General features: G+C 41.0%; 1 protein-coding gene across 1 annotated transcript; it reads left to right on the top strand.

Moving 5' to 3' along the window:
* The first annotated feature begins 3908 nt into the window (after window positions 1–3908).
* Window positions 3909–16139, top strand: LOC308406984 (proteasomal ubiquitin receptor ADRM1-like). The gene is made up of 10 exons (XM_080898338.1): window positions 3909–4021; window positions 5638–5895; window positions 5977–6093; window positions 7036–7159; window positions 7261–7347; window positions 7445–7544; window positions 9064–9305; window positions 10554–10711; window positions 11062–11164; window positions 15793–16139. The coding sequence occupies exons 2-10, from the start codon at window positions 5686–5688 to the stop codon at window positions 15894–15896; spliced, it is 1245 nt and encodes a 414-aa protein (XP_080754464.1). The 5' UTR covers window positions 3909–4021; window positions 5638–5685; the 3' UTR covers window positions 15897–16139.
* Window positions 16140–16176: the final 37 nt, after the last annotated feature.

Below are 16176 nucleotides of genomic sequence, written 5' to 3'. Positions count from 1 at the left end.
ATAATAATGAACACACTGATTTTCTGCTCTAACTTCACTTTGGAGCTTATAGGATCGTAAACACGTATGATAATGTTTCCATGAAAATGGTTAATAAGCTTTCAACTACAGCTTGAGTCCCGTTTTCTTTTTTTTCTTTCTTTTTTTAATTTGTTTACATTTTTAGCAAATGCCTGCCATTAAAAACTACGCCAAATTAGTTATTCTGAGGTTTTTTGGAGGGTTGTACCCGTGGACGTACAGGCCACTGCGACAGGGATACTTTAATACTGTAGATAATGTAAAAATTCTCAGGCAAGTTCTGCAGTGATAGAGGGCATCCTTTGTTCTGAGTGGATTGTTGGATATTTACATAATGATATCCTCTGGAAATATAAGTTAAACTAACACTAAAAATGTAAAAAGATTACAGACATCTGTTCACATTGGCCTGAGAAAGAGTAGAGGCATCTGTCTCACTGCTCCTCCATTGAAGGTGCACTCCATAGTTTGAACACCTCGGCTTCAAAGTGACTGTGTTGTGCCGTTTGTTTGTACAATGATCCCTGTGAGCCAAAAGTTCAGACTGCTATAAACACTCATTTTCAGACTTTTTTTTTTTCCTACTCTTCACTCCATGTGATGGTAGTGAGAGTGGATATCCCTAATTTGGTCAACAGCTATGGCCTTAGGCACTAAGACCCCACCCACCTGCAAGGAGCAGCCAATCAGAAGAACAGTAGTTCTGAGATAAACACTTTGTTCAGAGGTAGAAAGTATAAAAGATAGCTGTAGTTTTGTATTTTAACCCTGTAGTCTTTTTAATGGCCACCAGAGGGCGACCTGAATCCTTGCTTACTCAGTAAACAGTTTGCTGGTGTGTTTATAGAGTCATGTACTAGATTCAGATCATGTTCAATAGAGCACTTTGGTAACTTGTGGTCATGTGATTGATAGTGAGTCAGAGCTGCGTCTCGCTCCTCACACCTGATTTCAAAACACCAAAGTAATTAAAATGTTCAACTCGAGGCTTCATAGCAGGACTTCATTCAACACTGGGTGACGTCCCTGTTGCTGTGTATGTCTTTTATGTTTTTTGTGATTTAGACACAGAGTGAACTGAATGAGCCATGTGTAAGATGGGGTTATTTTGAACTGTGAGTTATGCAGAGCTAATCCAGTACAGTCCAAAAAAGAAAACATGAAGCTGGGAATGAGCATAATCTGTCCCCTTAATGACAAAGCTGCATCATTTTGGCGCCTTTTTCACACGTGGATGAGTAACACTTTGAAAGCAATTTTTTATTTTTTTTCCACCAATCGGAGCCGTGCTTTCAGACACAGTTAAAAGCAAATAAGACGGGATGCTGTAGGCATCATGAACCTATGCAAACTGATCCTTCCAGTCTACCCTCCTGAAATGTGAAATAAAACACTCTTTAGCTAGCAGCCTGTGTGCTGGAGACACTACAGAGGCAGCAGGTAATGAATATTGTGTGCTGGTAGTAAAATGCTCACAGTAGTTTCTTTTTGTTTCTAAGCACTAGTGTTGCATTAAACTGCACATTTCAAATGCTCACTGTCCTGTGCACATATGTACGGTGAAATATCCCACATCATGTCTTCCCCTCTGCTGCTGTTTGTGTCTTTACTCTGAATTCAAAGCACTTTGTGACTCCTGCAGCCGCTCAGAGCTGCAGGATCAATCTGATCCGATCTTGTTTTATCCCCGCTGTCTCTTTGTCGAGCCTCTTTTTGAAAATGTTTACATTGTATGTTTGTCGATCTGTTGTTTCCTTTCCTCTTCATACTGGTATCCACACAGCCGTATGCATACAAAGCATATTTAAGAAATAAATTATGGACTACAAAATCCTTGTGTTGGAAAATCTGGTTATTCTCTCCAGATGTTTTTCTCTCATAACCACCACACGACACTACTTCTCATTTTTGTCTTTTAATTAACAATTTTAAAAAGATTCAAGGCCATTTTTAGTTTTATATAATAGTGGAAAAGAAGTGTACTGGTATTGATTTTGGTATTGATGTTTGTAGATGATGCTGTGATCTGTAGTAAGAGTAGCAAGCAGGTGGGAGAGACCCTGGAGAGCTATGGATGCTTTATAGAGAAAAGGAATAAATATCAGCAGAGGCAAAACGGAATAATGCAAGGAGCAGAGGCTGGGAAGGTAGATGAGTTTAAGTGCCTAGCTTAACCATCCAAAGTAACACAGTACATGAACGGTGAAGAAATTAGTGCAGGGAGGGTGGAGCACATGGTTTGTGACAGAAGGATAGCGTGAAAGGGAAGGTTTACAAGATGGTAGTGATGAAAGACAGGAGGCAGACCTGAAGAGATTAGGATTTGCACTGAGAGAGTGGACAGGATTAGAAATGAGAACATCAGAGAGACAGTTCAGGTCGAGCAGTTTGGAGACAAAGTTAGAGATGGTTTGGACATGTGCAGAGGAGGGATGGTGGGTATACTAAAGAAAGAATGCTGAATATGGAGCTGGTAGACAGGAAGACCTCAGAGAAGATTAATAGATGTAGTGAAGGAGGATTTCAGAGGGTTGATGCAACATGGGAGGACGCTACAAATAAGGTGAGATGGAGGCAGATGATCCGCTCTGGCAACCCGTAAAGGGAGCAGCTGAAAGAAGAAGAAAACATTTAATTCCGAGCCTCTGAGACCTCTGGGCTGTGTTTAAAAATTTCAAATTCCTAGACAGATGAGTCAATACATTTGTTAAACCCACCATTTATTGTAGTGCTGTGCAGCGCCCAAAAATGTGAATCTTTAAGTATGTAGAGACAAAACAAAACAGTTTTACACATTTATTGCATCATGAAAACTAAAATGTGTAGCACACCAGCTTTATTAAACAATAACGCACACGGTGGGGCTGCTCACCTGTATCGCTGGGCACATAGGAGCCCAGTGATACAGGCTCCTATGTGCTGCGTGTAATATTAAAGCAATGAAATGCAAAGGTGATTATTCTTAAGTGGTTCAAAACTTTGCAGCTAATTTCCGTTTTATCCTGGCCCATATTTACTTTTCTGGCTTCTTGCTTTTAGCCCATTAATGTGAAGAAAGTGGGCGAAGGTTCAAGTAAAGTGTGAGTTCACTTGCTTCTTAATCCTATGCCTAAAATGAATAGAAAGCTATTTATTTTTCTATTTCAGGCAAAGGCAAAGATGGTGTGTGTCAAAACCGAGCTGCAGCTGAACTTGTTGCCTTCATATTAACCATAATTACAGATGTGCAAGAAGACTATCACGTAAGACCATAATTACAGCCTTCAGCTTCCTTTCATCCTCTCAAGATTTACTCAGAGGCAGTTGGCAAAGTTGCATCCAATAATATTATTGTCATCCACTTGCTAAATGCCAAACCTGAAGCCTGCATTTTATTTTAAAGCTGGATATATCAGAGTTTCTGACCTCCCAGCTCTAGTTTAATGGGATCTGCGCACCTTGGGTTCACTATAGGCAGAAGTGGAAGTTATGGCATGGAGCCCTAATCACTCAAAATACTTTCCTTTAATAGTCAAAGGAGCTTGCAAAGAAAAGCGTCTGGACTTCTTTAAGTTACTTGAAGACGTTTCACCTCTCATCCGAGAAGCTTCTTCAGTTCTAAGGTCAAATGGTGGAGAGTCCCAGATATAAACCTAGTGGGAGTGTCCCACTACGATGGCCTGGATGACTGAGAACCTTCACAGACATATTTTCCTTTAATACATTTTTCCTGCTTTCAGAGTGACTTTATTCCACAAGATCTTTGTCGATTCATCAGACTGTAACTGGAAAATGTTTTGCTGAGCTCAGTAAACGTATGAAAATCTCCAAACCTGCAGGTTTGATACGTAAAACGAGTGGCTCGTGTTATCTCTACCAAACATGCGCAGCGGATTTAAAGTCCACCTTATTGACACATGATTCCACCAATCACAGCGAAGCACCGGCACCGCTCAGCCAATCAAAGTTGCCGACGCCGAGCCCGACCTTTCTGCGGCCGAACGATATTTCAGAGAGAAGCGTGAGTAAAAACATCTTATTTCTTTACATGTAAATGTTTGAATTTGGTAACGTGGACTACGGGAACAGGTTTATTTTCACTGTGTGTGAATTTAGAGCCACAGCCCGGGCTCGACCTCACGTAGCTTAGGACGGGCTGTGGGATGCAGAGTCATCTGTGAGGGGCTGGAGGCTGCTCCTGTCCCTGTTGTTATTATGGAAGCAGTGGTTTAACTCCAGCTACATTATCAAATATGCATCTAAACCACAGTCTTAGTTAGATTTACAGTGATCACGATGATGTAGCAGAGCTGTGTTAATCCTTAATGCTTCTAACACAATGACACGTTTACATTAAATTGGCTGTTAGGCTTCAAAAATCCAAATGCAGACCAGAATGAAGGTCTGCGATGATTGTAAATGCTGGGTAATACTAGTCTTCATCGTGGTTACACAGCGTTTCATCCAATGCATGAGCAGGGTGTGTGTTATAAAGCTGCAATGATTATACTTCAGAACAAATCCCACAAATGGATTTAGCTTTCAGGTATTGTCTCAGTCAGAACTATCAAACATTTACCTGCTCTAAAATGTGAGAATTTATGCTGATAATATATTGCCGAGAATATTTTATAATTTCAAGGACTCTAGGTAAGGAGAAAAAATATCCTACCTGATGGAAATCAGAATAAGGACAGAAAATTGACTGAAAAGGTTGCCAATCAAAAAAATGAGAGAGGTGTGTTTGTAGGAATAAAGGTGAGACTTTCAGACTATGTAAGCTGTCAAGCATGGTGGTGGTAGCATCGTGCCCTGCAGCTTTTGTGCAGTCAGTTCGCCACACAAAGTGGATGGAACAATGAAGAAGTAGGACTATCTCCAAACCTCACTTTGGTGTAGACTGATCTGTAGCGCCTACCAGAGTGGGGAGGTTGGAAGAGGTCATCAGACTCATGACCATCGTGTCATCGCAAACATCACAATCTGCAGACAGCCCTTCTGAGGTGCTGTCATTTGTGAACAGGGAGAAGAGTGCTTAGAGGGTTCAAAGTAAATAGAGCTGCTCCTTGCATATAAAAGCCTCTCATAAAAGGAACGAGTGTGAAGTTTGGTGTCATTTTCATTTTATGATGGACAGATCAGAACTAATATTTTTAGTGCGATGCTAGAAAACAGAGATTGAAGCTGCTTTCCCTTCTGCTGTGCTTGAATGTGAAGCTTCACTTAAAGTACAAACAAAGTTTATAGAGACTTCTTGTTGTAGCGTGGGTAAGAAGATGGAGTTAGATGGTCGGTGACCAGACCTCGTCGATACAGAGAGGCTGGGTGTGCTGTGCAACGTGATGCATCGCCTCAATGTTCATGATAAACAGAGAAGGTTGAGTTTAGTTTGAATGCAAAGTCGCAAAATAGCTAATCAAAAGGATGAAATATAAAAAAACCAAATGAGAAAAAACAAATATATTATGTAATCTGTACTGCTGTGATCATCTTATCTGCTGCAGACAAACAGATGTTACAAAGAAAGGATCATAGAGTCATAAAATCTGAGAAGATTATTATTTGACTCATTATAAGCACAGAGAATAAGATTGTGGACCATAACATAATTACATGTTATTTTATTCTAATATTTAGGTCACTAAAGCAGCTGTAAACCAGTCAGTGCTTATCACCGTCATCATCATGGCCTCTGGAGCGTTGTTCCCCAGCATGGTGTCTGGGTCCCGCGGCTCCTCCAGTAAGTACCTGGTGGAGTTTCGTGCCGGTAAGATGACCATGAAGGGCAGCACGGTGACGCCTGACAAGCGTAAAGGTCAGGTCTACATCCAACAGACGGACGACTCCCTCATCCATTTCTGCTGGAAGGATCGGACCACCGGGAACGTGGACGATGTAGGTAACGCCATCCAGATGAGGTTAACTGGTGTTTGAATTTCTTAATATCACAGCAGTCATTTCCATTTGCCAATTTAGGACCTGATCATCTTTCCTGATGACTGCGAGTTCAAACGGGTGAATCAGTGCACTACCGGACGAGTCTATGTGCTGAAATTCAAAGCTGGCTCCAAAAGACTCTTCTTCTGGATGCAGGTATGCAGCTGCTCCAGACTCGTCTGTTTACTAATCCTTTGTTTCCCAGCATGTTTTCTCTTTTTATTCAAGCTAAATATAATTATTTCTTACCGAAAGGTTACTGACTTTTCTCCTGAATCTTTCACTAAATTGAAGAAGATTCAGGAGAATCATCTCATGACATCCCAGTTCACTTCAAACCAAGCAGACAAAAACTGGTTCATCTGTTGTGCTGTCCATATAACTGGCCCCTGGGTCATTACATGGAAAATCAGTTCAATTGTCAATTTTTAAAATTCTGTTTTATTTATTTAGGGCCAAATCACAACAACAACCAACAATCAGCAACAGTTGCCTCAACACCCTTTATATTGTCTGGATCCTACAATAATACAGAGAAAACCCCAACAATCAGCCTTCTGCCATGAGCGTTTGAGGGTGAGGGGAGGAAGGCAGGACAAAGACAGGCTGTGGAAGAGAGGCAGAGATTAATGATAACTAACGATTAAATGCAGAGAGGTGTAAAACACACAGTGAGTGAAAAAGAAAGATTTGAAAATCAGATTTGACTGATTTTTACACATAAGAATCCACCTCGTTTCTGTCACCTTCCTTTCACGTAAGCCGATAACAAATCTTCCTGCTTCTGGTTCAGATCCAGCACTCTTTGGTAGTAGGCCAAGTTTCCCTTGGAAGGGATTTTCAGTTTCCAGCGTGAGCAATATTCCCATTCAAGCTGAAGTCATAGGACAGGTAGCTTTCTGTTGACTGCTTAAACAGACCCGGATGCCTTTGGCAGACGTTTAGAGGAAATGAGAGGATACAAAGGATAAAAACGAAGCAAAAAAACAACATTCATGATCTTTTGTTTTTGTGTATTGCAATAATAAGGCTTGTTCTGCTTTACACCTCAAAATGTTAATGTTCAGTAACCCTGGCATTTTGTTTTTCTGATCTCAGGAGCCAAAGACTGACAAGGATGACGAGTACTGCCGCAAAGTGAACGAGTATCTTAACAACCCGCCCATGCCCGGTGCTCTCGGCAGCGGCGGCAGCGGAGGACACGATCTGTCTGCGCTCGGAGGTAACAAACACGCTGTGTCGTAGTTTAAACCTGTCGTGGGTAAGAAGCTGAACTGTCTCACCTTCATGGGTGTCACCTGTCTTCTCTGCTTGCATGTAAAGGTGAGGGTGGCCTGCAGAGCCTTCTGGGTAACATGAGCCACAACCAGCTGATGCAGCTTATTGGACCAACTGGACTGGGAGGGATTGGTGAGTACCTTCATGACTGAGTCCACAAGCTAACAGCGTGAAAACATCTCATTAACAATATCGGTGAGATGTTGAGCTCTGTTTGTGTGATTGACAGGTGGTCTCGGGACACTGGCTGGTCCAGGCTTGGCCAACCTTCTTGGAAGTAGCAGCAGCAGCAGCAGCAGCGTTCCTGCAGCCAGCAACTCCTCCACAAGGTGTCTTATTTACATTTCTGTTAAATATATTGAAGGATTCCAGAATATTTTTGAGGTGGAAAACAAGATAAAATGAGAAGTTCCAATAAAAGGGAAGCTATGAAAGAGAAGGTTTTAGCATCAGTACAGCAGAGCTCAAATGTTAACTATAACCTTAAAAATAACAGTTTAGCCATGAACTGTATATAAAAGATGGACATAGATATGGAGCTGTCACCCAATGATTAGCAAGTTCCCCTTTTGAATCCTTAAGATGAGCAATTTTGACTTTTCTGACACTGAGATTAAAATCACTAAGGTCAGAGGTAAAGTGAGGAGTCTTTTTTTTTATATACTTCAACGCTAAGTCGCCACCTGCTGGTCATGAAAAAGAATGCATGTTTACTTTTGCTTTGCAACCTGAAAGCTAAATCCTTCTTTGAGTTCAGTTTGTAATGAGTCATGAGTTTTCTTCCAGAGAAGCTCTGAGCTCCAACTGATATGATTATTTCCAAAATCCCAAAAAGTTGATTCTGTTCATCTGGATGTAGCTTTTTCAATGCGAGAAATGTTTCATCACTCATCCAGTTGACTTCTTCAGTCTCTGCTGACTGCAGGTTTTCCCAGCCTTATAAAACAGTACCTTTGCATAATGACTGAAACTAGCACCACTGGCGAACAACAGGCTGTGAGGTCAGTTCCTTGATCATTAATATGCAAATTGTCATGACCATTGATCAACAACCACTGATAAGTAAGAAAATAAGTAAGTAAAATGTATTTATATAGCACTTTTCAAAAATAAAAATCACAAAGTGCTTTACAATAAAAGACCATTGATCAAAATCAAATCCAAGGATGTACCACAATTCACGGATCACATTAGCTCAGTGGACCAACACATCAAGTTCACCAGGGAGGATATAAAAAATGGCAGGTTAGCCTTCTTATACTGAGATTTCCATCAGTAATCGGGGACATTTAAAAGTTGATGTGTACCGTAAACCAACACAGATGGATCAGTATTTAAGGTTTGACTCTCATCAGCCACTGGAGCACAAACTGGGTGTCATCAGGATGCTTCAACATAGAGCGAACACCATCCCCGCAGACAGAGCGGCCAGGGAAGCAGAAGAACGTCACATCAAGAAGGCCCTGAGTACATGTGGTTATCCCAGCTGGACGTTTGTCAAAGCTGAGAAGGCGCATAAAGAAAGCTCCAGCCGATCCAGGAAATAAGGACTGCTACCGAAGCGAAAACCCTTAGTGATCTCTTATGTGTCAGGAGTATCGGAACATTTGAGACACATTTTCTCTAAACATAGCATCTCTGTGGCTTTCAAACCCCAAAACACGCTGCGCCAAAAATTGGTCCACCCCAAAGATCGGGTCCCCCGACACAAACAGAGTAATGTAGTGTACGCTGTTAAGGGCCAGGAGGATTGCCATGATTTATAAATCAGGGAAACCAAACAACCTCTGGTGAAGGGTTAGGGGTTGTGATTTTACATAATGTTTTGCTAAACATTTCCATCCACAGTCCGTCCACAGCCGTCACCCCAACCTCTACCTCCGCTGCTAGTCGGCTCGGCTCCTCCCAGGTTCCCACCACTCCCATCACTCCCTCTGCCACCTCAGCGGCCTCCCCAACAGCCACCACCCCCTCCACCCCTGCTGTGTCCTCCGTGGCGGCAGCAGCAGCCAACCCCACGCAGCCCATCCAGCTGAGAGACCTGCAGAGCATCCTGGCCACCATGAACGTACCTGCCAGCAGCCAGGGAGGTGAGGATTTGATGGAAGCTTCAGGAAAATTGAACTTTGTTCTCCTAAAAACTGAGATTTGTTTTTGTTTTTTTTTGGTTTTAAATCTGAAAGTAAATGAATAATTAGACCTAATTAGTGAAATCTTCACTAATTAAGCGCCAAATAATTAAGACTGTGATCACAACAGTGTAGCTAATTCTGCGTAATTTTTGCATTATAATTCAGTTTGCTGCAGGAGCACGAATCCCCTGAAAATTCTGCAGGCTGTCGCTGTTTTGATTAAATTTCATTGTGCTGCGCTACATTAGGCACAGCTTCCTGCTGATGTGCTGACAGATTAATATACAAAAAGTAAGATGGCAGAGGAAGAAAAGGGCCAAAGACAGTGTGTGATATTGAATTAAGTTTTATAAGAAAAATTGCACAATATGCCCTCATTAGACATTTTATTAGATACAAATTGCTAGCACCAGATTGGGGCTGGAAACATTCCTTAGAGGTCTGGTCCATATTGACCTGATAGCATCACCTATTGGGCCTTTAGAAGCTGGGTGCACTGTGGTTCTGGTCAGTGCAATGCTTAGATAGGCTGTGGGGGTTAAATGGTTATTAGTTGGTGAATGAACCAACAGAGGTTCTCTCAGATGAAGACTTCCTAACTTACTGTTTGATTCACTCCCAGCACATCAGCATCCAGGCCTTAAACCTGTATTCTTGTGGACTTCATAAGGACAGTAAAGCAGAATATACTTTAGGGATCAGTCAGATCCACCCTCAGAGATAACGTCAAAACCTGACTCGACATACAGGTGATCTCACAGCCACCACTAAACATCTCAGACGAAGATTTTATCTGACTTTGTAACTGAGGAACACAAAGAAGTAAAAGTAGTCACGACCTGAAGCACAGCCTGCTTTATCTTCCCTTTTAACTTTAATTTCAATCATAATTTTACTAAATTAACAATAGTGACTGAGATCATAAAGCCCTTTGAGAGCTCCATTGTTTGACCGTTTAAGCTCCAATAATAAAGATTTTCTATGGCGCTATGGCACAGATGACTGAATTATTACCCTTAAGTCAGAAAGAAACCTCATGATCTAAAGCAGCAATAATCTCACTGAGGCTCAGAATTACAGATTACAGATTCACTTGCATCTAACTGTGCTTGAAAAAAGTGATTTTTGTGTCTCGTATGTTTGAAATATGAATGATAATGTTGTTGTTTGCATTAACCAGTCAGTGTGGGTCTTTGTTGCCCGCAGTGGACCTCGCGAGCGTCCTGACGCCTGAGATCATGGCTCCCATCTTGGCCAATCCTGAGGTTCAGCAGAGGTTGATGCCCTATCTGCCCTCCGGAGAGTCCCTGCCTCAGAGCTCAGAGGAGCTGCAAAACACGCTGAGCTCACCTCAGTTTCAGCAGGTGGATGTCCTGTATAGTTTTTTTTTTTAAACAGAGAGGAACTGACTGTTCCCTTCAAAGTGATACAGTTTCCTCATTTGTCATTTAAAACTGCTGTAGCTTTGTTCTTCTTTTATTATAGTGTTTGGTTTATGCTGTGTCATATTATATCCACATTTGTTGCACCTGTAGCAGTTTCAGGCTGATAAATGCACACATTTTCCTACTAAACCTAAATATTTTATTATCCTTGATTTCAGAAATTTCATCTGAACTGAGATACGGTGTGTTTGAGAGGATCCGGGTTGTTGGCATTTAGCATCTTGTAGTGGCATTTGTCCTTATTGTTGGTATTTATGGTCTCTCTGCAGGCTATGAGCATGTTCAGCAGCGCGCTGGCGTCCGGGCAGCTGGGGCCTCTAATGAACCAGTTTGGCTTGCCTGCAGAGGCCGTCGACGCTGCTAACAAAGGAGGTCAGTGTTGACTCATGTCGCGCAGAGACGCTGTACCTGATTGTTTCAGCTCTGCAAAACTTAAAGGTCAACAGCAACATTACGTTTTGTCAGCCGTGAAATGTAAGAAACATTTAATAATGTGCAGCAAGTGAGACGATTTTTAAAGCGCACTAACACTGAAAAGTTTGCAGAACGGCATGCAGCTGTCCTAGCGGACGCTCCAAACCTGTTTCAGTCCACACAGACTCGCACGTTGCGATGTTAAAACGTGACAGCATAAAAATCATGCTTACTGCTGTTTGTGGCCTCGATTGTTTTCACATCGACAAATACTGACATCTACAGTGGTGTGCAAAAGTTTGGGCACCCCTGATAATTTTCATGATTTTCCTTCATAAATCATTGGTTGTTTGGATCAGCAATTTCATTTAAATATATCATATAGCAGATGAACACAATGGTATTTGAGAAGTGAAATGAAGTTTATAGGATTTACAGAAAGTGTGCAATAGTAACTTAAACTAAATTAGGCAGGTACATAAATTTGGGCACCCCAACAGAAAATTACATCAACATTTAGTTGACATTTAGCCTCCAAACACTTCTGATCGCTTCCAATGAGAGTCTGGATTCTGGGTGAAGGGATTTTGGACCTTTCGTCTTTACAAAACATCTCCAGTTCAGTCAGGTTTGATGGTTTCTGAGCATGGACAGCCTGCTTTAAGTCACACCATAGATTTTCAATAATATTCAGGTCTGAGGACTGAGATGGCCATTCCAGAACGTTGTACTTGTTCCTCTGCATGAATGCCTTAGTGGATTTTGAGCAGTGTTTAGGGTCATGTTGAAATATCCAGCCCTTCAACTTCAACTTTGTCACTGATTCTTGAACATTGTTCTCAAGAATCTGCTGATATTGATTGGAATCCATGCAACCCTCAACTTTACCAAGATTCCCAGTACCTGCACTGGCCACACAGCCCCACAGCATGATGGAACCGCCACCAAATTTTACTGTGGGTAGCAAGTCTTTCTCTTGGAATGCTGTGGTCTTTTTCCACCATGCATACCGCCTCTTGTTATGCCCAAATAACTCAGTTTTAGTTTCATCAGTCCACAGCACCTTATTCCAAAATGAAGCTGGCTTGTCCAAATGTGCTTAATCATACCTCAAGCGACTCTGTTTGTGGCATGTGCGCAGAAAAGGCTTCCTCTGCATCACTCTCCCGTACAGCATCTCCTTGTGCAAACTGCGCTGAATAGTTGAACGATGCATAGTGACACCATCTGCAGCAAGATAATGTTGCAGGTCTTTGGAGCTGGTGTGTGGGTTGACTATGACTGTTCTCGCCATCCTTCATCTCTGCTTATGTAAGATTTTCCTTGACCTGTCACTTTCGGCCTTAACTAGAACTGTCCCTGTGGTCTTCCATTTCCTCACTGTGTTCCTCACAATGGAAACTGACAGCTGAAATCTCCAAGATAGCTTTTTGGATCCTTCCCCTAAACCATGATGTTGAACAATCTTAGTTTTCAGGTCATTTGAGAGTTGTTTTGAGGCTCCCATGTAGCCACTCTCGAGAGAAGATGCAAAGAGGAGAAAAACTTGCAATTGGCCGCCCTAAATCCAGTCATTTGTCATGACTGGATTTACCTGTGTATGTATGTTAAGGGTCAATGAGCTTACCAAATAAATTCTATGTTTCAATAATTATTGCTAAAGGTATTCAAATGAATAAAACAACAAGGGTGCCCAAATTTATGTACCTGCCTAATTTAGTTTAAGTAACTATTGCACACTTTCTGTAAATCCTATAAACTTCATTTCACTTCTCAAATTTCATTGTGTTCATCTGCTATATGATATATTTAAATGAAATTGCTGATCCAAACAACCAATGATTTATGAAGGAAAAACATGAAAATTATCAGGGGTGCCCAAACTTTTGCATACCACTGTATCTGCTGTGCGACAGAGCCCGTCCAATAAGCTTGTGCTTAGTTTTTTTTATTTACAAGTCAGGTCAAAGTTTATTTCTACAGCACATCTAAAACAAGCTCAGCTCACCAACGTGCTACACGGACGTTAAAAAAGCCATTAGAAGCTATTCTAATGGACGCAAATCTACATGTTTTATTGATATACTGAGAGGTTCAAACTTGACATTAAGGGTACTGGGGAGCTTATCAAATGCTGTCTTTGTGGGAGGAAGACCGTGTTTTAAAGTGAATTAGTGACTGAGCAGGTTCTGTTGCATCGTTCGCTTTGGAGCTTGGCTCTGTGAATGTCTAAGAGCAGTAGGTTTGTAATGTAGCATCAGGGCTCTGCACTAGTGGGAACACGACGAATATGACTGCACATTTACGCTGACATCATCCTAGTGCAAAGACAAGTTGAAGCAGAAAAAAAACAAGCAAGCATGCTACTAACTTTAGCCGAGTCATTTAGACAGCTGTTAGCACATGATTCTCCTTATGTGTTTAATATGCTGCTGAGAATATAGCCCAGAAGAAGCGGATAGTATAGCTTTTATTTTGGAAAGAGCCATTTCTCTGTAATAAACTCTCTTTTCCAAAGATGAGTGATTCCTCAATCAGATACAGGGCTCGCAATATCGCTAGCCCGACGTCCCGGGGCTAGCGATCTTTTCAGTCGGGCTACCAAAATCTATCTCTTCCCTGCCCGTCGGGCTATTGTAGGAAAAATATATGTCAATGCTTTTGCATTCTTTCAGAAATGTAGCTGGGTAATTATGTCATTGGCATCGGTGAGCCACTGTCAATATGTGACATATTGAAATCGCGTTTGAATTTGCACTTGTTTTTTTGCTTTCACTTTGCGACAGCACTGATCTGTGAGTGATGATAATTTGTGCACCAATTCCTCTGACATCGTCTTATTAATTGTTAGCTTACTATGCAAACATGACAAGTGAAATCTCCCGCAGCTTACACATGTGAGAGGTTGATCGCGCAGAGAATCGCTGAGCTTATGTGAGTGCGCGTGTAAAAGCAGCAGGATATATATTTGACTACGATGACCTGGATGACTGAGAACCTTCACAGACAGATATATATTTTAGTTCTGCTGAGCCAAATAAGACAGGTCAGGGTGAAGAAGTGACAGCCAAAGAAAAGCTTACCACAAAACGGAGAAGTTATGACAAATCAGACTATAAGGCAAAAAGAAAGTGCAGCTTTATGGTTTCATGGACAAAAGAATTTCTGTGGCTGCAATATGACGAGCTAAATAACCAGGGCTGCACATAAGTGGTCCGCAGGTGCGCATTCGCTGTCAAAATAAAAAACACGCACAAGGGTTAGGGTTAAATTTAAAAACTGTACTTTTGAGTTAAAATATATATTTATAATTTTAATAAATGACAAATTAAAAAGGCATGAACATTTTTTTTGTATCGAAAAAATATCGAACCGTGACACCAAAGTATCGAACCGAACCGTGAATTTTGTGTATCGTTGCACCCCTAATATATATAATATATATATATATATATATATATATATATATCTCTGCCTGAATGACAGACGCATAGTTGGTCCATTTATGTGTCGCAACAAATCAGAGGGCACGCTGACGTCCGCGCGGGGCCTCCTGCTCGCCCTGTAATGATGAAATGTGCGTCACTCAGCCTCAATAGAAACTGCCACATTCCTGCAAGGCCTAAATTGTAATACTGGAATGAAAGATGAAAGCCTTTCTGTGCAGGAGCGTGCCAGAAAAAATCTCTCTCATGCGTATGATTTAATGAAGCTGCCTGCTGAGCAGCATGTACTTCGCTGTGCACCTCCAGCTTCTGTTCGTACACAGTGTCGTATGAAATCTGACGTTTCCTTTGTGTTGAGTCCCCACATGGAACAGTCGCAAATTGTTGGAACAAGAATGCTTCAATTCTGTTTTATTTAAGTCTGATTTAATCCTGCTTTAATCAGTTCAGCAGCTGTGCTAATGTGATTGATCATTTGAAAAACTTTAACAATCAGCCTTTGATCAACAAAGAAACACAAAGGAGCTGAAACTGGGCCTTAGTACACCAAGGCAAATATTACATTAGCAATAATCCATGAATAGCTGTAGGTTTTATCTCTGTTTTAGATCAACTTCATGTGATTTTATTTGTAATAAAAAGTTTCGTTTTAAGTTTAGACCAAACTTTGACAGCTTAATTATGCTACTTTATATATTCTTAACAACATTTCACCTGGGTTGATGTTAGTCGACAGACTTTGGAGTTTGTGATTTTTTTTTTTTTACACTTAAATATTTGATTGAATAAAAGCAGTTTAATTATATTTTAATAACACTGTACTTGTTTTAAATCCTTAACGCCACAATATTAAAATGCTTTGACACTAACGTTGCAGTAAGAACCAGCGATAGATTAATTTTGTAGTAAACAAATAAAATTATGTTTGCATCTGTGTGAAGTTTTGAAACAAAACGTGTTAAATGCTAACAGAAATAATTTTCTGTCCAGGTAAAATTTGAAATGTAGTAATTGTTTTAACTTTAGTGGAGAAAAGCTCTTTAAACTGTGGATGAGAAATTGCTTCCAGGTTATCATGTAGTTAGCTGAGCAGGTTAACTTCAGCTCCAGCTTTGAATTCTGCTCCTTTATTCTTTCCAGATGTGGAGGCTTTTGCTAAAGCCATGGAGACGGAGACAAAGTCTGATCAAGACGGCGACTCCAAAGACAAGAAAGACGACGATGAAGACATGAGTCTGGACTGAGCGCTCTTTTAAGAAATATTATTATTTAATGTATTTATTTTGCTGCTTAGCTGCCGTTTTATTCCCGCCACACCTCAAGGGTAAAGATTGTGGTTGATGTAGTGGAAAGTGTGACTCCCAGCTGATAGTGCTGTGTTGAATTAATATCTACTGATGTAACTGGGTGAACATGTACTCCACCTGCATGTCAGCTACTAGCCTATCCTGTCCAAACATGAGGGAACAGTAAAAATAATAGAAACACTTGTTAGTGTCTGACTGTTTTTGTTTTAGTAGCCAA

The sequence above is a fragment of the Rhamphochromis sp. 'chilingali' genome (assembly GCF_963969265.1).
Source record: "Rhamphochromis sp. 'chilingali' genome assembly, chromosome: 12".
Classification (NCBI taxonomy): Eukaryota; Metazoa; Chordata; class Actinopteri; order Cichliformes; family Cichlidae; genus Rhamphochromis; species Rhamphochromis sp. 'chilingali'.
This window is presented reverse-complemented; position numbering and strand designations above follow the sequence as displayed.

What these genes read in the sequence shown, in the direction of transcription:
- LOC308406984 (XM_080898338.1), top strand. Translation starts at nt 5,686, where the DNA reads ATGGCCTCTGGAGCGTTGTTCCCCAGCATGGTGTCTGGGTCCCGCGGC. An exon ending in GACTCTTCTTCTGGATGCAG is followed by an intron (nt 6,094 to 7,035) that starts GTATGCAGCTGC and finishes TTCTGATCTCAG; the next exon opens with GAGCCAAAGACTGACAAGGA. An exon ending in CGATCTGTCTGCGCTCGGAG is followed by an intron (nt 7,160 to 7,260) that starts GTAACAAACACG and finishes TTGCATGTAAAG; the next exon opens with GTGAGGGTGGCCTGCAGAGC.